General features: G+C 44.5%; 1 protein-coding gene across 1 annotated transcript in view; it reads right to left on the reverse strand.

Moving 5' to 3' along the window:
* Positions 1 to 4,758: 4,758 nt before the first annotated feature.
* Positions 4,759 to 25,623, reverse strand: part of Suclg1 (succinate-CoA ligase alpha subunit) — a 29,728-nt gene continuing 8,863 nt past the window's right edge. The window contains exons 3-9 of the mRNA XM_028762390.1: positions 22,467 to 22,583; positions 18,850 to 19,062; positions 18,600 to 18,657; positions 13,786 to 13,869; positions 12,020 to 12,171; positions 6,316 to 6,504; positions 4,759 to 4,983 (exon numbers count right to left, since the gene is read on the reverse strand). Coding sequence (XP_028618223.1) covers positions 4,957 to 4,983; positions 6,316 to 6,504; positions 12,020 to 12,171; positions 13,786 to 13,869; positions 18,600 to 18,657; positions 18,850 to 19,062; positions 22,467 to 22,583 — 840 coding nt within the window. The 3' untranslated portion in view covers positions 4,759 to 4,956. The remainder of the gene's footprint in view (positions 4,984 to 6,315; positions 6,505 to 12,019; positions 12,172 to 13,785; positions 13,870 to 18,599; positions 18,658 to 18,849; positions 19,063 to 22,466; positions 22,584 to 25,623) is intronic.

Consider the following 25,623-nt stretch of genomic DNA (forward strand, 5'->3'; position numbering starts at 1 on the left):
CCAGCCCTTCCATCAGGACATACAAGAGGAGGGTGGGTTAGTCAGGGTATGTGTCCTCCTCCCTCCATGTCAGGGTTTGGCCTGGACACTGGTTGTGTTCCTTGGTGTAGGCTACCACTCCTTTCTGTGACCTCACCACAGCACTGTCCTCGGCAGCTTCACAAACAGCTTTTATCAGTTGTCAATTAAGGACTGAAGGTAGCAAAAGCTTCTCACAGTGGCTGACTTGAGGGTCTTATTTAAGTATTAAGACACCATTGTTATTACGAAACCATTGTCTACATACCATGACAACTCAGGGTGCTACAAACTAAAGGGGCTCCCAAAGCAAAGTTCAAAGGACAACCAAGATCCAAATGTGTGAGAGATAAAATCCTAATTAATGACCTACCCAGGAGATAGAGAGTTCTAATAGGAGATTCACAACCAAGTGAGAACACAGGATTCCAAAGAAACAAACTCAGTCATAAAGGCAAAAGCCCTCCAAGGGACCATGCACAGGGAATCATTCTTTCTAAGTGGCCAGAATGAATTGATAGAGTAGGGTACAGGGACACATTAAACTGATTCCCAGGTACAACTGGCCTTCTCCAAGAGCTCAGTGTTAATATAAATTCTTCGGAGAAGACTTGTAACCAAGCACTGTAATCCTGGAGCCCAGAATCGCCAGACCCAAAAGAAGAGACCAGAAGTTCAAAGTGGACATTTCTAGTTAAACTACATTTACTCATTTTCATCTCTCCCAAACCTCTCATAGTTCTGAAACAGAGTCTCATGTAGTCCAGGATATGTAGCTGAGAATCATCTCACAGTCCTGATTGAGCCTCTTGCCTCCAGCTCCCAAAGGGCTAGACAGCAGGAAGTCTGTTAATTTCCCAGCCTTCTCTTTTCCTGAGAGAAAAGTCAAGTCCTCTCTGGCATCTCAGTACTAATACTGAAGCAGCAGGCGTGTGGTGCACTCTGCTTCCACGGGGACTGAGGCTCCCTTGTCCTACCCTCGTGTCCTTGATGTAGTCCTCTCTTCGAGTTGGCTGACCCTAAGTTGTTTTATAACACTTTGGTTTCAGAGTTGAGTCACCCCAGCAAATTAGTCCGAAGGGAATTACATAAATCTCCAACCCAAAACCAAGCCAAGTGTGGGTGGTATGGTGATGCCAGGATTTGCCGCTGGTTTGTGAAGATGGGTGATGATCCTTACCTGTGGGGTCCCTAGTTAACACAGGCACCAGGGAGCACTCTGTGAGGTGGCAATCCTTACCTGTGGGGTCCCTAGTTAACACAGGCAGCAGGGAGCACTCTGTGAGGTGGGAATCCTTACCTGTGGGGTCCCTAGTTAACACAGGCGGGGTGGGGGGGTGAGAACTGAATCAAACTCTGGGACACAGCAGTCGGTTCTGGGGAGCTAGTGTGAAGAGGTTAACTCTAAAAGGAGTGGGAAGGTCAGGGAAGCAGAGTTAGAGTCCTGCCTACTAGTAACATCAGAAGCTCTCCCAGGAGACTCCTGGGACCGTGACTATTTAGACATTGCCAAAGGCTGTTGATGCGTGTCACCTTCAAGACCAGGACCCCCTGAGGAGCTGGGACCAAGACACAAGTAAGTGCTGCAGGCTCTTCAGGGGTTAAAAAAAAATGTGATTTTCTGAGCTGGCAGCAGCTGGAGTAGTGACCACACAGAGCTATTCACACTGGGAGTTTGGGCTGAGGAGGGGAAGCTTGCAAGCCAACCTATGGGGGAAGCCCTGTGGTGAACCTGGAGGGCAAAGTTCCCTGGCTAGGTCTTCTCTGTGACTATGGTGTAACCAAGGAAAAGTATGCCTGAGCTGTCACCCTGAGCACATCTGTTGTTTCTCTTGGCAAACCTACTGCACACCAGTGTCAAGAATGAGTTGTGGCAGAGGCCCTCCCACAGTCTTGAGGTGCGGGCAGGTAGGTACTACGACCGTAAGAATGTGGTGGAGAGACAGAAGAGGAAGAGAAGCAGAATGGTTTTGTGCACTATGAAAAGATGCAATGGCAGTGAAGAACAGCCTGACGTGAGAGGCCTCTGTGGTCCTGGCCCATGCTGCTGCCGTGGACCATGTCTGGATTCATGGCCCTACTGCAGCCAGGGTCTGTGTCGATGTCCATAGGCCATGTTACCATCAAAGGCCATGAAGACATCCGTGATCTGAGCTACCACCTGAAGCCATGTTGATGTCAGAGGGCCATGGTGAGCTTGAGCTGGGCCCACCGCTTGCCTGGGCAGTGCAGGAAAGCTGGCCCAGGCGGCATGGTCAAGGAGAGCCAGCCCCCATGGCATGGGACAGCTGGCTGGCTGGACAACTCAGCTACTACCCAGGCTCAGATCCACCCCCAACACTGGCTCCATCTGTGAGCTGGAGAACTTGAAGGGGGCCAGGCCTGCAGAAAAAAGCCACAGGATCTCTATGACTTAGGGCAACAGCAGGGTATCCCAGAGGAGTCTGGTGAGGGTCCAGTACTGATGGTGTAGCAAGAGCCAGGGGCCTTGACCCAGACCAACAACTCACTGTAATGAACACTTGCATGCAAAGCTGTTTGGGCAAAAGGGACTAGTTTCCAATGCCACTACAATGAACAGGTATGTGACGTGGAGGCAGGAAAAGCAGAGGAGCAGGTGTACGCACAGCAAAACTGGAGAGCTGACAGTGTGACAGGTTCGAGAGAAAGCTTTGATAGACAGAAGAGAGCAGGTTGTGGCCCAGAGGTCAGCAAGATGGTTTTTTACTTAATTTTATTGGGGGGTGGGCATTACAAGGGTGGAGGGCAAATATGGAAAGACTGGGAAATTAGTGGAATTAGGGTACATGGTGTGAAATTCCTAAAGAATCAATAATTTAAAAAAAAAAACTGTGTTAAAAGAAAAAAAATGAGTTGTAGGATCCTGTAGGCAGCTCACGACTGCCTATATAACTCCAGCTAGCTCCAGGTGATCGATGCCCTCTTATGCCGTCTGGGGGCGTCTCCACCCCCATGCACAAGCCCACATACAAACACCACACATACACATAAAAACATTATCTTTAATAATAAAAAATGTGGAGTTGTACAAAATTCAGAATGGGACTGTGTTCTATTAAGGGCTGGGGACGGCCCCTGGGAGATGAGATATAGTCAGGAAGTGTCAGTAAGGCCAGAACTGTAACACCAGGTCTGGCATGGAACCATAAGGAATCAAGGTCAGTCTGGGGGTGCTGGAGAGATGGCTCAGTGGTTAGGAGCAGTTACTGCTCTGCCAGAGGACCTAAGTTCAATTCCCAGCAGCCACATGGTGGCTCACAACCACCGGTAATGGGATCTGTTGCCCTCTTCTGGTGTGTCTTGTGTCAGCATATTCATATACATTTAATAAGCAAACAAATAAATGTTTTTTTTTAAGTCAGACTTGGCTTCTACCTCATGCTTTTTAGAAACATCAATTTCAGGGTGATGTGAGCTAAATGTGTAGCTCTTAAGTGGTAAGGTTTGTGAGAAAACAAGACCATTACTGTCTTACACATGAAAGTAGGGCAGAAACACAGTATTCAGGGTAAAAATGCAGTAAAAAAAAGAAAGATTCTTGCTTTTTATTTAAAAAACCTCAGCCCACTAAAAAACAGTTAAGGTTGGATGTCCTAATTACTGCTTGTAATCCCAGAACTCACAGTGTTGAGGCAGGAGTTCTGCCACTAGTTCAGTGCCAGCCTGGGCTGTATGGTAAGTTTTAGGCCCTACCTGGGCTACAGAGCAAACCTGTTTCAGCCTACACTATCATCTCTGCTAGCCGGTGTCCTGTGGGATGAGTCGTTGTGTTCAAGGTGATGAATTGTGTGCATAAAGAAATGGTCCTCTGCACTCTAAAGCTGCTCACAGCCCGTTCACTAGGCCTGCGCAGACACCCAGTCTTCCTGGACTCTCTGTGCCCTCAGCAGCAGCCCAGGCAGCCACGGGAGCTCAGATCATTGTTCCCTTGTCTCCTAAACACCTCAAAACCAGCACTCCTACCTGCCCTTGTACAACCAGCTCCCCTGTCCCCTCCAGCCCTCGGGTGCTTGACTTCCCTTTGCAGACCTTGGGTGTCCTGTCCAGGAAGACTGCGCTCAGCATTCCCATGCAGGCTCCTCCAACTGTTTAAAGCTATTGCTTATTTTCAGGTGGTTGCACAACTTGAGAGTAGTTTGTCTTCCCTACTCCAGAATCTAAGTTAGGGTTGGGTGTGCCATATTTAGGGACAAATTCCTACTGGATTTTAATTTCTATTTAACAAGCTCTTTTTAAACATGAGGCTGCACAGCCAATGGCTTTCTTGCTTTTTTGCAATGAACATCCAAATTTCAAGCTAAGGTGGAAGCTCAGGATGGGGAAAAGGTGGCCCTGTACCCACCACAGTGAGGCACTTTAGTAAGCCGGCGGCGGCAGTGGTGGTGGGAGAGGTTCTGAAGGAGGCCAGGGTTGTTCTCCTACATGTTAAGGACTATATACATCTATCTCCTACTTTCTGGTGAGTCGGACAGGGAAGGCTTACATGTACATATGAGCTAACTATGACTCAAAGGCCTAAGGAGACCTACATCTAGAATAATTAGACAAATGCCATAAAGAGTTGTTGCGGTCTCATTCAGCTAAAAGCCTGGTATGTCTTCCACAGAGCCATTAGCATGCACAAACACACACACCCTCCCACCCCCCCACAGCCCCATTCCACCTCCACCACCACCTCCACCACCACTACTGGAACAATAACAAGTCTTCACAATCATGTTCAAATCAAATGATAGATTTATTATCTGTCTCTGTTACACAATAAGTGAAAATAGCTCAATTTAGGACATTTTAAAACTTGCCCTGATTTCCCACATACTGAGAGACTGGTGTCAGATGCCTGGGTTGACAGTCTGGACTGGCTCTCAAGTCTGTGAGATTTCTTCCACAGCTTTAAAGAATTTCATGTTGTGTCCTTCAAAGCATCTTCCTCTTTTCAAATTCCTTCACAAACAGGAAAGAAGAAAACATGCAAATGACATTCATGGGTAAGTGATTTTCAAACTCTACATGACATTAGGACCTCAACTCTGCAGAGGTAAAATGTGTGGGGACAGGGATCTTGTTTGAAAACCAAATACTTTGCCAGTGTCAGTCTAAGCTATAGACAGAGTCTGACATCTTCCTTTAAACCCAGAAGCAAACAGGGATGCTTTAACAATCCTTACATCTTCACTGCAGAACTACTGCTTGGGGTCAATGGGCATCACTGCTTATCTAAACCTATAATGTTCTCCATCCATATGCAAAAGGCCCTTTAATAAGGCAATGAAGACTTTCTCAGAGACTAAAACGCAACACTGATTCATTTAGTATCTGAAAAAAATGTTAAGAAGCTTAGAAATGCTTGAAACAAACCAATGCCCTTGACAGAGGAAGAGGTTAGCAGTCAGTCTGCAGCGACAGCCACCGACTGCCACTCACTGAAGCAAAACTGGTAAGGTTCAGCAGAAAGCATTACAAACACACTTTCTCAGCCTTTACTAAGTACCCCTCCTTCTGACCACTAAGGAATATGCTATCCAAAGCAAATGTGCACAGGCTCAATCAAACAAGGAGTCTGGGTTAGAATCCCCAAGATGAGGGCAAAGTTCACAACAAAACACAATTTCTGAATTCTCTTGAAACTGTTCCCATCTAGAAAAGTAATTTGTGCCTATTTTCAGCTTAAGACAGGGTTTTGTTGTTAAGAGACATATGTCATCATGAGCAGTTGTTTTATCTACCTTTTGTTTTGTTTTGTCAAGGTTAAAACTCTCATAGAGTAAAGAGGAGAGCCGTGACACCCAAGAAAAAATACTGAGATCACACAGAGAATATAGAATCAATCACCTGAGCATGCACTACAGTGTCCTATCAGAAAGGAAAAGCAAAGACACAGCTGAAGTGCAGCTCCTCTACCTGTCGTATGGACAGTACCACACAGCCACTCAGGGCACAGCCCTGCCCTCCTCAGGCACCAACCCCAGGCACCTCTTTACTGCCTGCTTCTTTGCTGAATTGCAGCCCCTCTCTGGAAACAGACATCTATGGAGTCAGGATGGCTATATCCCAAGGGCTCCCCTGGAAAACCCCAAACATGAAACACAAGGCTACAACTCCTTCTGTATCCCAGGCTGCAAATCAGGGTGCCTGTTACCTCTGAGATGCATTGCACACCACGCTTTGTCAATGACAAAGGGGCAGATATCTTCCTTTACATAAGGAAGGCTTTACAGTAGGGCCTCAGAACAGTAAGCTATGGAGAGAGAAGGAACACAGCTACTGTATGCTCACCTTATACATGGTGGTTCCCAGCTGTGCAGGGGACATGCTGACAACTACCCCTGCACTCTGAAGAGCAGAGATCTTCTCTTTGGCGCCACCTTTTCCTCCAGCGATAATCGCCCCTGCATGGCCCATCCTTCTGCCAGGAGGAGCAGTTATACCAGCAATAAAGGACACTACAGGCTTGGCCTTTGGACCCTAGAGAGAGAAAGAGAGAGACAGAGATGTTGTAAAAGCTTGAAGAAAACGTCAGACACACTAGACCTCACATCTGTGATTGCTGGCAAGCAGAGAGTGGCTTGGGAAGGGAAAGCCTATCATGCAACCCAAACACTGGAGTATTCTCCTTAGAGACTCAGAGCTCCACACCAACACAGAGGTTACTGAGCAGACACTTCAGCAGCTGGGTATCAGCACCGTCAGCACTCCATAAGCTGTTCCACACACACCCACCTGAACCTTTCTTTCCATAAGTAAAAAGCACACACACCTGAAAACTGTGTTTTGTGACTTGTGACAATAACTTAAGACTCAAGATCAATCAGCTTATGTTATTTCACATCTTGTTATTATAATTCTCATCCTTAATAAATGTCCTCAAAGAAAAAGATGAGGGGTGATGGGACACAGGGAAAGACCCAAGACTTGCACTCAATCTCCTACTGAGGCTGCAAGTCCATGGACCATGCAAATCACTAACACAGAACTGGACGTCTTGAATATAAAATCACATGGATGACAGTCACTAATTGTTTTTTTACTTTAAAATTCTACACTCTAAGAAAAATGATCAAGGTTGACTTTATTCAACAACAAAAAAAATGCATTCTAGAACACAAACTTATTTACATTTTGACATCAAGAAGTTTTAAAAGCCCCCACAGAGAAAACAACAATTGTTAAGCTCTGGGCTTGCATTATAGTTGAGGAAATATTACCAAGTATTATCAAATGCTTACATATCAATCCATCATGAGATGCCACACAGCAATATTCATGGTAGGTTTCACAATGGATCCAGGGAGAACAGGTCTGTAGAAGGCACAACTCGTGCAGCATGGAATCCAGAGCTTCCTTCAGCCACTCCTGCCACCCAACACCCCCTCACACACACACCCCCCCCCCCGCCCACCGCCGCCACACACACACAGCAGCAGCTCTCAAGTCTGGGGACCCTGGGGACTTATAAAGTTACTGAGGATCTCAAAGCACTTTTGTTCATATAAATGAACAAAGTCCATTCGCATATGTAACTTCTGTGTATATCAATGCCACAGCACTAAATCCTGAGCTATTTATTCGAAGAAGTAATATCCAATAATACCTACTATATTAAAAATTAAAACTGAGGGCCAGTGAAATGGCTCAGTCACTAAAGGCACTTGCCCTGAAGGCCTGATGATCTAAGTGTACTCTCTGGAACCCATACAAAGATGGAAGGAAAACTCATAAAAGTTGTCCAGTGACATCTACATGAATGCTACAGTATGTGGGGACACACCCACACACTTAAAACCTAAAACCAAGTTCTATAACTATTTATGAATTCACTAAAAAAAAAAAAAAAAAACTTTTTAAAATAGTGTCTAAAACATTCTGGTAAGACAAGTAACATTTTACAACTAATTTCTACAACTCAGTTGTAGAAACTCTGTTTAACTTAAAAGATGGCCAATCATTTCCACTTCTGCAACTGACCTGTTGTGAAAGCTCATTTACCTGATGTACAAGAAGAAAATCCTGCCTCAGACGGACAGATGGAAAAGGATGACATGCTTTAACTGCCTCCCTGATGCCTGTGAATATTCTCTGATACTACACAAGCCTCTTCAAGTGGTCATCTCAAAGGTCACAAGCAATGCTGCAAACTGAAACAGCAGCAATGAACATCTGTCCTTTGTCCTTCTCAAGTCCCCTCATCTGCCTTGGTGTCTCAGTGGGTCTTTGATCCACAGTGGTTTTATAACACAGACTGTCAAATCGGAAAACACCAGCTCACCCGATATGCCTGTCTCCTACATCTATCTTCTACCCTTTAATACGTGTTGTGCTGACCCCTCACGATGTGCTGACCCCTCACGATGTGCTGACCCCAAGCATAACATTATTCTCATTACTACTTTATAACTGTAGTTTTGCTGCTGCCATGAATCATGAGGTAAATATTTTTGGTGAGGGGATTCTGACTTCTCCTACTCTGCACTCTGATCAAAACGCTCCTGGCCTTCCTCGCATATAAGCATCGTTTTCACCTAGGACCGCCTCATCCCACCCTCCCACTAGAAGCCTGACTCTTCCTCCCACATCTCACCAATACCCTGGGCTGACAGCTTCTGGGGCCCTGCTCTGCCTCTTGCATGCGTCTGTCACACACAGCACACTGTGTGGTCTGCTTCCCATGTTCTCTAACCAAACAATGAGCTCCCTGAACATCAAAGTCTGCCTCAGCTCCCTAAGCCCAGCGCCACTGCAGTGCCTCAGAAACAGAATAAAAAGCCAACGGGCTCCAGCCATTCATTCATCCCCTCATGGTCCCTGCACAGATGAGGAGATCTCTAATTTGAACGGTGTTCACTTCTACCCATCTCTTCCCTAAAGCCCCTAAAATGACAATCCTGTTGCGCTAGGAAGAAAAGGATTATAAGCTTAGATGTCAGAGCCAGTGGAGATTTCTGAAGTGAGGAAAAGCAGAATTAGACAGCAGGGTAGTGTAGGAAGAGAACAGGACAGAGTGATGAGAAATACGGAAGCCCGCACACGCGGTCTGGTTGTGAGGGCTCAGAGCACTCAAGTACAGCCCGGGATGGCTACCACATCCTTCCCAATCGGCCTGCTTCAACCTTCAGCAGACACTGTTGACTCTTATGTAACTCTTTGTCTTAAGCTGCTTAACCTTGAACCTTGAACATATCAGGTTCTTAAAATAAACTATACCAGCCCTGTAAAACCCAACCAGGAATAATAAATGAAACAAATACACATGTTTTCCACAAATTTGTAAACCATTCAAAGAATTCAGAGTTGGGCCCTAATACAGTTTTAGTATTCAATTTGAAGTGTAACATAGTACCTGATTTTTTTATCTAAAGAGAAAGCACTTTTTACTTAAGCTTACAAACTTTTCTGAATGTAAGACAGCAGGCTGGAGAGGTGGCTCAGAGGTTAAGAGCACTAGCTGCTCTTCCAGAGGACCTAGGGCTCAATTTCCAGCAACCACATGGCAGCTCATCACTGTCTGCAACTCCAGTTCCAGGGGACTTGACAATCTCACACAGACATGAATGGAAGCAAAACATCAATGCATATAAAATAAAAAATAAATGAATAATTTTTAAAAAGAGAAAAGACAGCCACTACCAATCCACCATCCTTGCTTACCAGCACTCGTCAGTGCTTTCTATGGGCTGTGCTGAGGACAAGCACCCTGACATCCATAACCTGGAACATCAGACGGAGCACAGATCTGAGGAGGTGGAAGAAGAGATGCAAGAACTAGAACATGTGCCAAATGCGGCCTTCAGTCGCCCTTCCACGGTGTGACCCACTGAATGGACAGCGTAAAAGAAGACATGAATTTTCACTCGCTGTTTCACAGGGTTCCTTCAGTCTGCACTAGGCATGCTCCTCCGCTGTGGTATGCACAAGCAAAGTGCACTCTGCTGACATGGCTGTAGCCAGTAAGCAGAGAGCGAGAAGGAGCAGGTAAGATAATTTTAAGGACTTGCCTCCAGTGACCTGCTTTCTCCAACTCGGCTCCTCTCCTAAAGTGTCAGAACCTCCACAGTGCTAGCAGTCAGGGACCAAGCCCTCCACATATGAGCTTATGGGGACACTTTACATTCAAAGTGTAACATGTGTAGTACAAAATCCTGATTGGCTGTACCTACAGACAAAAGGATTCAGGCCTCTGAATCTGGAGCAATCATTGTAGACACAGGGTGAGAGCAGTGAAAGACAGCCCTGAGGTGTCTGCCACGGATGGGAGCATGTAGGATGAGACGCAGGAAACAGCCCGGGGAGAAGGAGCAGGGAGGTAGCTTATGAGAAGCCCCAGAGGATGTCAAAGGAATCTGAGGTCTAACTGGAGGCCCCTGGGAACCTTTACAGAAACATCACAACATTGCAGCTCAGTTCACCAAGACTGCTTCCCTATGTTATCGCCTCACACACACCCAGCTGCGCCAATGAAAAGACAAAGCAGCAAGGCTAAGGAATGTTCTTAACAGAAACAAGAACACTGTGGGGGTAAGGGAGCGAAGGAAAAGTAACGAAAGAGACCTGAACTTAAGGAGAGCTGTGTCATACCTTACAACTTCTGTGGAGCTTCCAATCTCCACAGAAGACTTGAACACTAAAAGCCGTCCTTGAAAGTTCCTGAAAACATGAGTAAGAGAAGACACACTACACACCAGGCCTGCAGTGGCATTACTGGTGCCTTGCACACTGCACGCTGCACACTAGGCCTGCAGTGGCATTACTGGTGCCTTGCACACTGCACACCAGGCCTGCAGTGGCATTACTGGCTCCTTGCACACTGCACACCAGGCCTGCAGTGGCATTACTGGCTCCTTGCACACTGCCATAGTCCCTGTTTCTCTTCTGGCATTTCATTCATTTACTCCACAGGTTTTTGGTTTTTTGTTTTGTTTTGTTTTGCTTTGCTTTGTTTGGTTTCTTTCCCCAAATGCTAAGGGGAAGTTATCACCTGTTTTTATTTTTTATCTTATTGTGTATGAGTCTTTTGCCTGCATGTATATAGAGTCACTACATATGTAGCTGGTACCTGTGGAGACCAGAAGAGGGCACAAGATTCCCTAGAACTAGACTTGCAGATGATTGTAAGCTACCGTGTGGGTGTGGGAAACTGAACCCAGGTTTTCTGCAAGAGCAGCAAATGCTCTTAAGCTCTGAGCCACCTCTCCAGTCCCACCCCCCGCTGACCTGGCCTCCTAAAGACCACTTCTCACCATCATCAGCAGAGGACGCTTGACTCAGGCATTGCACATTTCCCTCCTAGCTCTCAGGCACATTTACCAGAGCACAGCCAGAGTAGGCCTGCTCCCAGCACGGTGGCACCTCCAACCTCACCGCTCAGCTGCCAAATGCCAGCAAAGAAGCTTAGTTCCCTTAGCTAACTGGCATAGCAATACAACAGCACACTACTCCTTCACATATTTAACTCTAAGGCAGAGGCAACAGGGAAGACTTCCCCAGGAGCATACAGAAAGCTTTTCTGCTTGAACTTTGGTGCTGAGGGCTTTCTACAAGCAAAGACCAAAGCTAACAGGAGGCAAAAATAACAGAGAAAGACAGAAAAGAAAGGTTCTTTAGAGAATCAACCTTGCAAAAGCCAAGGACATTTATTTCCCTTGGACTCTAGAGCACCAGGGACCGCAGATGTAAGCCTCAAATGATATCTGGGCTTTGGGCTTTGGGCTTCTGGCCTGAACTCTCTCTACTCAGCAAGAGGCCAACACTTCAGCTACACAATGTTGGGTGACTCCTGTAAGGGAGGGTTCAAAGTGGAGAAGCAGGGAACAAATGAACTCAGAATCTAGAATATTCTGAGTACTATAGAATAAAAAACCTAGATTTAAAGTAAGCGTTCACGTTTTCTTGAGAAATGAAATCTGTGAAACATAAAGATAACCTCTGAAGCAAGCCCAGTGTCTGTCAGGAGCAGACAGCTGTGGTCTTCCAAACACACACTTACTGAGTTACGCTCCTTCAGAAATTCAGCAGCGTTCTCTTCAGCGTGACCACCAATTTCACCAATCAGTATGATGCCCTCTGTGGCTGGATCATTCAGGAAGACTTCAAGGCAATCAATAAAATCAGTCCCATTAAAAGGGTCACCTCCAATGCCTGAGAAGATCAAAGGATGTCAATATCAGTCAAAAATGTAAGGACAAAGCATGGAACTTATATTAAGAAATGTTCTAACTCCGATTTTATTCTCTGTACCCCTTCTCTTTAATATTTTCAGACGAAGCATTGTTCTTCGACAGTCAAACCTCTCAAAATGGCTCTTATTTATGAGACTGGATGCAGGCAGATGGTGACGGGTTGCCCATGCTCACAAACCCAGTCCTATTCACAGAACCCATAAAACTACTCCACACTAACAAGCGTGTCTTGAAAGAAATGGTGTTTGGGGCAGTGAGTGTCTCTTACTACTTGTTCTTGATTCTATTTCTTTCAGCATATACTTAATAAACCTGAAAACACTGCTCAGAAATAGAGAACCTTTTGCATTATGTACACCACAGGAAAAGATAAAACAATGAACACGTGTCTTTGCACAGAGAAATTCTTGACAAGTGTGCTGCAGAGAAACTGCTAAGTTTGAAGACACACTGTCAGTGAGCAGTGGAAGGTTCTGTGGCCTTCTTCCTGTAGTTGGGAAATGGCAGCACCTGCACACATGCCTCTCTTCTGAGCACATGACGTTTAAGAATGAGAACCTGGACAGCCACGAGGTAAAGGTTCCCTACTCTCTGCTTGCTGATGTTTTTGTTTTTACATTATATACATGGGGAATAGAAGTAATTTTTCACTTTCAACACATCTTTGAGAAATGAAGCTGAGAACAGGAAACAGCAGTAATCAGGAGGCAGCCAGGGTCAAGTCCTGTGCTCTGCTTCACAAGAGGCAGACGGCCACTGACGAGTCCTCTACCCTGTGCTACGGCATCGCTACCCTCCACTCCACGGGAAGAATGGAGCCTTGAGAAGATGGAATTGGCAAGTCTGTTTCAAAGCCAGTTCTGAATTCCTATCACACCAGACGACCTCATGTCTAACACTGTGACCTGAGAGTAGAAAGGCCCAGTGTGTGTTTTCATTTATTTATTAAATATTCCAGGGGTCTATTTTATCACTTTTATTATAAAGAAGTATTTTTGAAAGGCTTTTAAGATATATTCTGAGGATTTGAAGATTTAAAAAAAAATGAGAATCTTGTCTAGTTTTTGGCAAAAAGAACAAAAAGACAGGTAATTTTAAAATGCAAAGCCTGGTCCGACTTTTTAAAGTGTCACACACAGTCTTGTATGGTACCTAGAGAAGCCGTAGGCATGTAGCTGTCCTCAACCTGGACTCTGCCCAGTAAGGTACACACTGCAGCCTCAGCTAAGAGGAGCACCCGGGGATCCCCAGGAAGAGACAATGAAGCAAAGAATTCGATAACTACAAAACACAGAAGATAACTGTGATAACACAATGCCAAATTTGAAGTGCCACTTCTTCACAGTAAGCAACATCAGTGAAGCTTTGGGCACAATGCCCACCCTTTTGGTTACCTGTCGTACAATGTGCACTCTTAACCTAGAATCAAATCTTGAGAAACAGAAAGTGCCACTCCAGCAAATTAACCATGAAACCATAGCACCTTCCCACTAAAAGCCATCTGGTGTCCCTGTCACTGTAACATTCCATGAGGATGCTATGCTCCAATAAAAGACTCTAGCCAGGCACTCACCAATACACAAGGACTGCCCCAATCCAACTTGGGTTGTTTGGTGAACTGCTTCATAAGTCAGAGTACCAGACCTGGAGACAATACCTTAAAAGGAAGAGAGTGAAAACTATCAGACTGTGTGGATGGCATACCACCAGATGGTGATAAAATTAACTAACACAAGACTGTATACAATTCCCATCATGGTTTGCCACTTAGATCAATAGTAGCTTCAAATGAAGACACCAAAGGAAGTATGTCATTAGTTAGGGTTGTTTTATGACTTTGAAACCAATGCCAAGACAAAGAAACAAAAAAACCTTAAAACCTATCTTCCAAATTTTTCAGAGAGGATAATATTAATATGACCTTGGTAGGTATAATCCTGCCTAAGGCAGTGGAACAGACTGGCGTTAGGTACTCCATCACTAAACCATGAAAAAACAGAATTACTGTATTTAGCAATACTATCTACCCTTCTGCAACTATTTTTCTAAGAATTTTCACACTATTTAGGTAAGCTCCCTCCTGATTCAGCCAGTTTCCCACTTAACTTCCTTACTGCATCGAGCCTGTGGTGAGAACACCTAACTTCACAACCAAGGTCTATGGGCAAAGAGCAGCAGGCTTGCCTGTACTGCCCTGCCCAAAGGCAACTAGTCCCTGGCAGCAATCCATGCAGTACTTACCTTACAACAGATACATGATGCAGTGCAGAGATTCCTAATTCTACACAAGCATAACTAACTTTAGTTGTTACAAAATATTAAAAATCTTAGATGTTAATTAAAACACATCAGAGCATGACGGAAGCTTGGACAGCTCTGGCATGTTCATGGGGTACTGAATCTCCTCCTTTGGGTAAGACCTCATCCTAACAGTATGGCCCTCCTACTACGGCTAGGAGAATTCTTATCTGACTAAAACAAAAACCATGAGCATCGGCTAACCATGACCTCAGCTTCAGCACAGCATGTTCGGTCTTAGGCCAAATGCAGTGTGTTTCAGCTGTCACTGTATAATCATGGTCACGACGTATGCAATCTATGCAAACGCACCTCTCCATCCTATGTACTCAGGCACACAAGACTCTAGATTCTCCACATAAAACAGTAAACCTGGACACAAACATGCATGGACCTCCCACACACCACCCAGATGTTCTTTTAGGTGAGTTCCACTCAGCTCCCTGAGAGCTTCACCTCGTGAGGGAACTCTGCACTAACTCCCTAGCCCAGCACATACCTGGCCTACTCCCTAAAGGCATTTCCATCGTTTCCTTCTCCTAAAGGGCCTCATGTTCCTTCATGCTTCCCTACCTTTCCACACTCATTCTGTTTAAGATGGAGGGCTCACCTCCATCATCTGACAAAACCCACCAACTATCTATCCAAGCCACATGAAAGCTTGCATGCTGCTGCTTTCCCACACAGGTCCTTCCTGGACTGTCCCAAAGGAATGAGATGGGATCTGCTTCTCTCAGTCCCCCGTTTCTGCTTTCTATTGTCCCTATTAACAGTGGGATGTCCAGAGGTGACACCTCACATACCACAGAGTAACCCTAAGTATTTTCACGTAAGAACAAGTATTAACGATGTTCTACTGTGATAATTGCTCTTATTTAACACTGATAGTTACAGTGGCAGGTAGAGAACACTGTCCCCACCTACTGCAATGGAGACACAATCTAGCTGAGTTAAAGTTAGCTGCAGAGAATCCAAATTCAAGCCTAGAACAGCTAACTTTGAAATGTGGATTGAAATAAGGAAATATGGTCAGTTCCATTTCCTTAAGGAACCGACCAAGTAACAGTACAGTTTTCCCAAAGCATTTTGAGAAAGTTTGTGAAATCCATGAAGCAAAGTTAAGTTTCCTGGCTCATTCTTCCCAAGTGAACCTCTTGATCAAGAGTAAAGTTTGCCTTCAGATAGAATAGTGGTCTCTTTCTTTGTGACCCCAAACTTATTTCTAATAATTTGGGTGCTCAGTCCAGGAATGTAGCTCACCTGAAAGAGTGCCTCAGATCCCTCCTATGGGAAACACATGCTATCACCTCTTTTTTGGAGGCTTTTGGGCAGTGGGTCTTAGGCATTCTCCAAATCAGCGAAAGAGTCCAGAATGAAAGTCTCTGGACAATACTGTGAGAGCCAGCCCAAGGAAAGTCCCAGGGGACCAGGACTGCTCTGTGCACAGGCCAAAGGGAAGGGATGCTGTGGGGACACCAAAGCAGTCCTGTGGGAGTCAGGGTATCCTAGAGCTGAGATGTGCCTTGGACATGAAACTCAGTACAAGAAACATCCCTGATGGGGGCTGAACACAAAATAAACCAGGATGGGAAAATAATTCTAAGTTATCTTCATTTCCCTCAGAGAACCTGGGAAACCTTGGGTCAGATCTGGTGGAGGGAACAAAGCCAGTCTTGTGACACGGTCAAGTCTTACTGCCTTATATGAGATCATCCAGCTGTCACTTTTCTAATTGAGTAAAAGTCAAGGCTACTAATGTAGTAAATGAGGATGAACTACTTTAACAAGTTGGTTTCCAAATGTATTAAGTTCCTGCCTACATAGGCAGTCACATATCCATCTGCCCTCAGTCCACATAACAACGTTCAAGTGGAGTAAAGGAGGCCAAGCAACAACTTGTGTCTGTGGGTGGAGGAAAAGCTAAGACACATCCAGATGAAGCTCACAGTATCCACAGTTATAATATGTGCAAAGTCACATGGGACTGAGATCATCGTGCTGACTGTGAGCTGATTGCAGCAGTTATCAAAGAGCTTGTAAAGCAGACTGCAGCTTCATCACTCTGGAGAGCAACCCTGGAGGTCAAAGGAAAACCAGGAGTCCCACTGACAGAGGCTCTTATGAGCCCAACAAGAGAGTCTAAAGAACTTTAATCTCAACATTTTAAAATCCTTCCCAGACTTCAGTCAAGGACTTACTTTTCTCCCTACATCTGAGAGTTGGAGTCTTTTAAATAGGCCTTCTGAAGGGGTACCCAAATACTGCCACACCTGACACCCCAAATTCAGCTGCAAGAAGCCAGATTAGTCATCTCAATCCCATAATGAAAGTTAGGATTACTTCTGCAGAGGGGGCAGAGATGATAAGAACATGAGGTAAAAATGGTCTAGTTTGGGGTAAAAAGATCCCAAGGAAAAGTAAGATGTTTCTTTATTGACTAAAAGCCAGGGATGTCCTCTTGGTAGCTTCAAGCTCTGATCTCTGAGCTGGTCCTACAGGATTCTCATGATCTCTTTAGAATAGCAGACTGTTAAAGCAGCAATGAGGCCCTGTTAAGAGAAAACCACTCCAGATCAAGAGACTGGCAATGCCTGGCCTGGAGGCAGACTTAACATTCCAATGGGGCCAGGTATATCTCCAGGCCAACAAATCACCCATAGGAAGGTGGGCTCACCTTAAACAATGTTAATGGAAAACCTACCTCAGGATTAGCTTCTTAGCCAGCATCTTAATGAGTTTCACGAAAACAGTGTTTTAAAGAAAAACAGAGGATTAAATACAAAAAGCAAACAGAATAAAAAGAAAACTGGATAGTGGTGGTGCATGCCTTTAATCTCAACATTTAGGAAGCAGAGGGGAGCAGATCTCTGAGTTCAAGGCCAGCCTGGTCTACAAAGTGAGTTCCATGACTGTCAGGGCTACAAAGGGAACCCTGTCTTGGAAAACAAACAAACAAATAAACAAGCAAACAAAAAGAAAAAGGAAAGAAAAGAAAGAAAACAAGGGATTGATAAGAAGTGTCAAATATCCATCTTTTCAATCTAACATGTCAAATATTCATCTTTTCAATCTAATCTTATAAAATTTGTGTTTCAGGGCAAGGAATTCAAATTCTTTTATCTCTCCCATCTTGGATAACTTTTATGTGACTGTTTCAATCCTCCCCATCCATACAAAGGTGCAGAGTTCTAGTCTAGAAATTGGATGCCCTGGAGCAGTGACCTTTTCTCCTTGGAGCAGTGACCCTTCCCTCCTCCTCCAATACCCCCAGGCAATTCTTTTCAGACTAACCAACTGAGTAGGATGTGAGGACAGATCCCAGGCAGCAGGGACAGGACAGGCAGCACCTGAGTTAGACTAAAAGCCAAACTCACTTCCTGCCTCTGTGTGTATGTGCTCCTCCAAGTGCACCCTCTGATCAAGAGTAAAGACTGAGAAGTTGCGCTTTGACCTCACCCATCAGGGACATCACAACAAAAGCCAATGTGACACCATTTCATCCCCAAAAGAGCAAGCACAAGTCTGCTGGACACAAGAACCCTAGAGGTCGAAGAGTAACTAGAACTCTGCTGACAGAATACAAAACAACACAGACATCTCCTAGAACTATCTAGCAACTTCTTTAAAAGTCAAACATACTTAATGGGTGTTCTTATAATTGCTGCCCATCAGAAATGAAAATGTATCCACAGCAAAGCCTATATTTTAATCTTGTTCCTAATGCTCAAACTTGAAAACAGCAAGAGATGACCACTAAGAAAATAGATAAACAAACAGTGGTAACACCATAGAGCAGACAGCTGCTGTGCAGGAAGCTGGTGTTCACCATGGACACAGAACACACAGAAGAACCCAGAGTCTGAGCAGAAAGGAATCACTACTCTCCTCCCCGGATGCTCACTGGTTCTGCAGAACTACAACTGATTCTCAAATAAGCCCAGAATATTTGAGATACATCACTGACTCACTGTAAGAAAAAATTAATTTATTACAGAGACATATTTATTTACAGTCACTGTCACTGTGAGCTGAGCTAGGAAAATGAAATTTTTATTTTTTAATCTACCAGAAAGTAACAAATTCACTCACCTATTCTTCCTTTCTTGTGAATGTGGCCAGGCATGATGCCGATTTTGCATTCTCCAGGCTAGAAGAAAGTAAAAGAAAAGTTCCAAAGAAAATTCTAAGTCCAAAGTCACATGTGCACACACACGTGCACACACACATATACACATGCACACACACACATGCACACACACACACACACACATGTACTTTAATGTAAAGCCATAGCCTCATGACACAGGAAATGTAGGCTTCCCTCCTATCTTGTACTCACATTGATGACGCCGGGGCAGTTTGGCCCAATTAGCCTCGTCTTTCCCTGGCGCGTCAGTTTGTGTTTGACCCGTACCATATCCTGCTGCGGAATACCTTCAGTAATGCACACAACCAAAGGAATCTCTGCATCAATTGCTTCATTGATGGCAGCGGCAGCAAAAGGAGGAGGGACATAAATGACAGAAGCCGTCGCTCCTGTTTTCTCTTTGGCCTGAAACATTAATCACAACCAATTGAATCATAAATAAAGTATATTCAACAGCCTAATTTGATGAATGTTTAGAAAGGGATCACAGGCAGGCTCTCCTCATTCCCCCATTCTGTAGTCCATGAAATAGTCAAAAAAGAGCAGAATCCAAACAGAGCCTCTTCTCTGTCCTCTCTGAGTGTCACGTGAATTTAAAGCTTCTGTACATCTTACCCTATAAAAGGACAGTAAGCCTGAGAGCTCTGCCCACGTGCTCCCTCCTCCCTGAGGCTATGCAGAGCTTCAGTCTTCCTCCCCAGACTCACAAGATCCAGCACCACCTATCCAGCTTCAAACTCTGCTTCTCCTTAGAACCAGGGCCGGGGAGCCCGTCTTCAGAATTAGTCTCCAAGCATCGCTTTTAAGTCCATGGTAAATACTACCAACAAACAGTAAGTGTTCCTTTTTATATAGATTTATTTTTATGGTGTGTGTGTATGTGTGTGTGTGTGTGTGTGTGTGTGTGTGTGTGTGTGCATGTGTGCGCTTACATTCATATAGGTGCTCTCGGAGGTCAGAGGAGGATGTTGGATTTCCTAGAACTTGAGTTATAGGCACTTGTCAGGAGTCCAGTGTGGGTGCTGGAAACTTAGATCTTCTAGATGACCAGCAAGTGCTGTCTCCCTGTGGCCACTTCCCCAGTGCCTAAGTGGAGTGTTCTTGACATTTCTTACTTAATACATACTTACTAGAATTCAACAAATCACACCAAGTACATATACATACATGGCCACAGAGTAAGAATGTTGGTTAAATAAACATTAAGTTTTAATGTTGTCACCCACCACAATGCAAAGCCTTTACAGAATGCCAATCTACTCTTCATTTGGTCATAACCTGATCCATATGTGGCCCTTGCACATCCATCTTTTGTTTTAGGATTTTTTGCTGTTGTAGTTTTTCTCTCTATGTAGCCCTAGTTGTCCTGTAACTCACTATGCAGACAGACCACACTGTCCTGCACTCAAGAGACTGCTGGGATTAGAGCCTGTACCACAAAGCCCAGCTTTCCATCCACCTCTCTGTGTGGCCATGCCTCCAACTCTAATGGAATTCCCATAGCCACAAAGACTACAGACGCTCTGACTGCAAGAGCAGTGGCACCCATTCCACAACAGGCCTGTGAAGGCTCTGAGCAGGAATCAGTCAGGCTTCAGGAGATTTCTAAACTACAATATTCCAGTTTACAAACCAAGATTCTGAAGCCTTGGGGAGGGGCACATGAGGCCTCACACTTCCCAAAAGGACTAACAACCGTTCAAGATTTGCTGAAGGAATGGGTGTCATTTTCTTCAGTGCTATAGCCACTGATAAGTTACCCTTGCCTCCAACCCAGGTACAGAAAAGCAACTCTAATTAAACTAAGTGGGCCATACACAAGAAGACTCAAAGTAAGGAGGAGATTACTTGGGAAGAAGGGCTCTGTCCAGTGAGAAAGAAGAACAGGGCACATATATTACACACGCACGCACGCACGCACGCACGCACGCACATCCGTGTATATATATGTATGCATAAGAGACTGCTACCAAAAAAAATTTTTAAAGAAAAAAAAAGATGCTGTGATTGAGACATAGTAAACACCACAGGTATGGTAGTGCACGCCTTTAGTGCCAGTACACCAGAGGCAGGCAGATCTCTGAGTTTAAGGCCAGCCACGGCTACCTAGAGAGCCTGCATCAAAACAAACGACCAAACAAAATATAGTAAATTCCCACACTAAATCACATAGCCAGGAAATAGCAGAGTCAATATTTAATCCTGAGTATAACTGATTCCAAAGTGCAAAGTGATTTGCTGAGTGCAGCTACAGCAGGTGATTCTCTATAATCAAAATGTTTTTGGAAGGTTGTACACCAAGGGATTTTACACAAACTATAAATACAGAAGTACAGAATATATAGGTACATGTAGAGGAAAGACCACAGACAGTGTCTTCAAGAATCATCCCCAAATGAGTCCATGCTCCCAGAGACTGAGTTTTGACCACTTTATCCCCAATAAACAGTATCATCTCAACAGTGTCCAAAGAATAGTCAAAGGGCACTGAATGACATGAAAGATTAGAAATCATTCACTTTAATTCTTTCACGATGTAATGATAGGCCTGCTGTGGTGGCATACGCCTATAATCCCAGTGCTCAAGACTTAGACACTAATTACAACAATGGTTCTCAATCTGGGGGTTACAATCCCTTTGGGGATCAAAAGGGGTTGTCTTAAGACTATCAGAAAGCACAGATATTTGCATTACAATTCATAACAGCAACCAAAATGATTTTATGGCTGGGAGTCACCACAACACGAAGAACCGTATTAAAGGATCGCAGCATTAGGAAGGCTGAGAGCCACTGGACTAGAGGATCATGGGTTCAGGGTTCAAGACTATATTGGGCTAATGAGAAGACCTGGTGGGGTGAAGGAAGCAACAACAGAAGGGAATCAAGGAAAAGATGGAAACCATGGTCAGAACTATCCAGATCACGGGCATATACCATCTCACTGAAAAAACAAATCCCCAGATTCTCCTATCTTAAGGTTGTAAATACTTCCAGACACTGGCAACAAGTACTGTACACAGGGGAGTCATACTACACAATCAATATTACTCTTCTTCATTCAGAAAGTTCTTTGTAAAAGATGAATGGGAAAGTAAGAAACACAATTTGTCAAGGAACTTAGGATATCCAAATTTCACATCTGCCTGGGTCACAATGAATAACATATTAACTGATTCAACAAAACTATTGGTTTACAAAGCCTAAAAGCTGAAAGGAAAAAAAGACTGATTCACCTAAAAATCTGTATTTGTAACTTCTACATTTTAAACTTCCCGAAAAAAAATCACTTTAAAGAAATCAGGAACTGGTGAAGAAAGCAGATCCCCACCATATGTGAATCTGAATACTGTTTGATGACTGACACAGGACAGTCCAGGTCTGCCATATCTCAGCTGGGAGACTTCAGACAGGCCCCTGAGCCTCTGCATCAGCAGCATCCTGGCTTCCATACAAGGGTGCCTGTACGGAGGGGAACGTAAGGCCTGGCTAGGGCAGTGTGCATGAAGCACCCAGCACCATCCCTGCCTGACAGTCCACTCTGAAACGGGGTTTCTGAAACTGTTGCTGATGCCTGTACCACCATTCTGGAAGAAAGGCAGGGAAGAGGTAAGGAGCCAGACAGAAGCCAGGCCATGGAGCTTCCTTTAACAGATGATGAACATCTTTTGCAAAAATCACTATTGGATTTTACCACAATCCCAATTTCTCTAGGTCACTGGATATAAGGCAAAAAGCATGCAGTGAAGACCTCTACCCACAGGATGCCTGTCTCTGCCATGTTTCTTTTTCTCAGAAACTGTAACTTACTTCCTTCACAGTATTAAAGACAGGTAAGCCCAGGTGCTTCTGGCCACCTTTCCCTGGAGTGGTTCCTCCCACGAGTTTGGTGCCGTACTCCAAAGCCTGCTGGCTGTGAAAGGTTCCCTGTGAGGAAAAAGCACAAGAGCCATGAAAGAGGCAGAGGAAGACAGCTGAGAAGCAACAGAACTCTCTCAGCAACACAGAGAAAGAAAACCAAGCATGTTAAGTGCTCCCAGGCAAGAACCCAAGCCAAGCCCTTTCACCCACTTAGTAAACACTGCTGCCAACCCTCAAGTAAAACCAGCTTCTGCAAAGTCAAAAGAGCCGCTGGAAGAGCCCTTTTCCACTCCCTGCTGGAACTGGCTGCTGATCTGGAACACTCTGTTACTTGTTTAAAAGGCCATCCCATTTTTCCTGTTCCTCATTTCCTTGCACCCCACTTTGCCCAACTGCAAATCCATGATGAATCATTGTAGTTATCCAACCCTGGCTCTCTCCCTTTAAAATACATATATATCAAAGGTACAGCTTGGTTTACTCTAATTCACCACCACCCTCCATGACATACATACACACATAAACACACACGCATAGCCAAACAGTAACTAGAGAAAACCCAAGGCTGTGCTAACCAGTTTGTCTTTAAGGATCAGTCACTTCTCAGTGGGCCTTTTAGACTTCCCTGCCACTTCCTGCATTCCCTGTGACTCACTTTCTCTGGCAGCATACCTAGTCTTTGGGAACACAGGGCTTCCTTGTTATGGGAGACCATACTGCAAGGTATTTAACAGTATTCCCCAAATTCTTCCCTCAACATGTATTACCACACCCTTCCCTAAACCCACCAAACTGTAACAAGGACAATGGCTCTGGAGATTGGGAGATCCTTTCCCACTAACATTTAGGCCTCTGTTTCCTCCTGTTCTCTCTGATTCTCTTTTCCATCTCAGTCAATGCCTTTTGGGATGCCACCCTTACCAAAGCAGCAAGCAGAATCTCTATGGTGACCCTTGCCATTCATATCCCTCACTAGCCAAGACCTCTGACTACAATCACACACTCATGTGCCTACCTAACCCCTCTCCCTGGAGAGCAAGTAGGCATCTGACTGAACACCTCAAACTGAGCCTGATCCCTCTCCCCTCCACCTGCTCCATCTGTTGATGACAGTCCCAGAGATGCTCAGACTCAGAGTATGAAGTCACACTAGATTCTTCTCACTCTTGAGCCATTAGTAACCCTCACCATTCTATCCTCAAAACAGCCAGTCTCTGTCCTACCTGTTGCTGGGAACTGTGTTGGCTGATGTCACCTCAACTCCTAGAAGCTTATTGTCCTTGCTCCCTTTGAATCTATTCCCCATAGCAACAAGAGTCATCCTATAACATCTGAGGAAAATCTCCCCATCTCTTTCTAGTTTATTAACTGTGAAAGTTAACACATACCCTGTTTCCTCATGGCAGACTCCATACCTGTGAGTCCTCACTGACTAGCCTGGGGCTTCCATGGCACAGGCCTGCCTGCCCGCCCGCCTGCCTGCCCGCCCACCCGCCAGCCTGCTTGCAGGCCTGGCTGCACACTATGCATAAGCCGCCCCTCCCTAGGCAGGCACATGACCCACTCACATATCTCCTTTAGATCCTGACTGAGAGCAAACCTTCCCCACCACTTGATATAAAATCTTCCCCCCAATGCCAACCACATGACTGCACACAGGATGGACACTGACTTGCTCTTCCATAGTGATCACACTTTCTAGTGTACCACATCATTTAGTCATGGATTCGTGGATATATTTCCTCCTCTCAGGTGAGAGGCACAGCCCATGAAGATAGTAATGTCTGTCTACTGTTCTTGTTGCAATATGGCACCTAATTCAACACATTACTTATAGAAGACACTCAACAATGACCAATCATCAGTGAAAAGGTCTATGTGGTCATTCTACAGGGACCTAACAATGATGAGCCAACTACTCAAGTTCTTAATCATGTAATGCATAAAAATTATGGCTTTAAGAACGTTAGAATTTTTTCACTTAAATGTCTCTTTATACTAAGCAAATTAAACAACGGCTTGAAGCTAGTGATGGAGTCTTAGAAACTCCTCAAGTCAGTCAGTACTTTGCACGCTCCAACAGTGCTACTCCATATATGGTCTACAGACCAGCTGTCTAAAGTGATAAATGAGCAAGACAGAAGGAAAAACAGATCCCAAAGGAGAGAGACGGACAAAAATCTAATTAAAAAATAATGATAATGTCTGCAAGCAGTGTGAAACTATTTTAAGGTTTAGCATATTTCACAAAAGCACTGATCACATTAGATCAAGAGACCCTTTTACTCCAGGGAGTCTGAGAAGCAAGGGCCTAGACTTCCAGGCAATGAACTATACTTCCAAGTAAACGTCAATGAATCCATCTTTTTAGTCCTACTGTGTGATTAAATAAAAGTAATGCTTCCATTCAAAATAAGCTATTTCCTATAGTTTTCATGTTACCACCAGTCAGTACACAATTTAGAATAAGAATAATTTCTGCAGCTCCTAAGAGCCAGGAAAGAAATCCTGCAGCACCCACCGCCAATGTACATGGCTATGATCCATCCTAACATACAGCATTTCTCATCTATGTGAACAAGGTGTGCACTGACAAAGGAGCTAATGTGACAATCCTCAAGCTTCTGTGGCTCTCAGCCTCAAGATCTAGTCAAAAAACCTGAGACCATTAAAACTCACAATTACTAAAAAATGTAAACACAAGGAAGGTGAACGAGAAACAGCTTACTTGGAAAGAACTAAAAGACCCCAAAACTAGCAGATCAGGAGGCAGAGGTAGGCAGATCACTGTGAGTTAAAACACTATGAGTTCAAAGCCTGGAACTATAGTGAGTTCTAGTCTACCTGGGGATACATACTGAGACTCTTGTTTCAAAAAAAAAAAAAAAAAGGAAAGAAAAAGAAAGAAAAAAGGAAGGAAGAAAGGTGGTTGGAGAGAAAAAAAAGAATAGCAAGACCAACACCAGACTCAAAGACTTGAATAAATCATTAACTAATTTAGGAAGCAGGCTCAATTACAAATAGTGCTTATACATGGATATCTTACACCTTACAAAGACATCAAAAGTTAAAGTGACACAAGAACCTCATATAAAGTTTGACAAAC

This window comes from Grammomys surdaster, unplaced genomic scaffold (genome assembly GCF_004785775.1).
Source record: "Grammomys surdaster isolate TR1022 unplaced genomic scaffold, NIH_TR_1.0 133, whole genome shotgun sequence".
Taxonomy (NCBI): Eukaryota; Metazoa; Chordata; class Mammalia; order Rodentia; family Muridae; genus Grammomys; species Grammomys surdaster.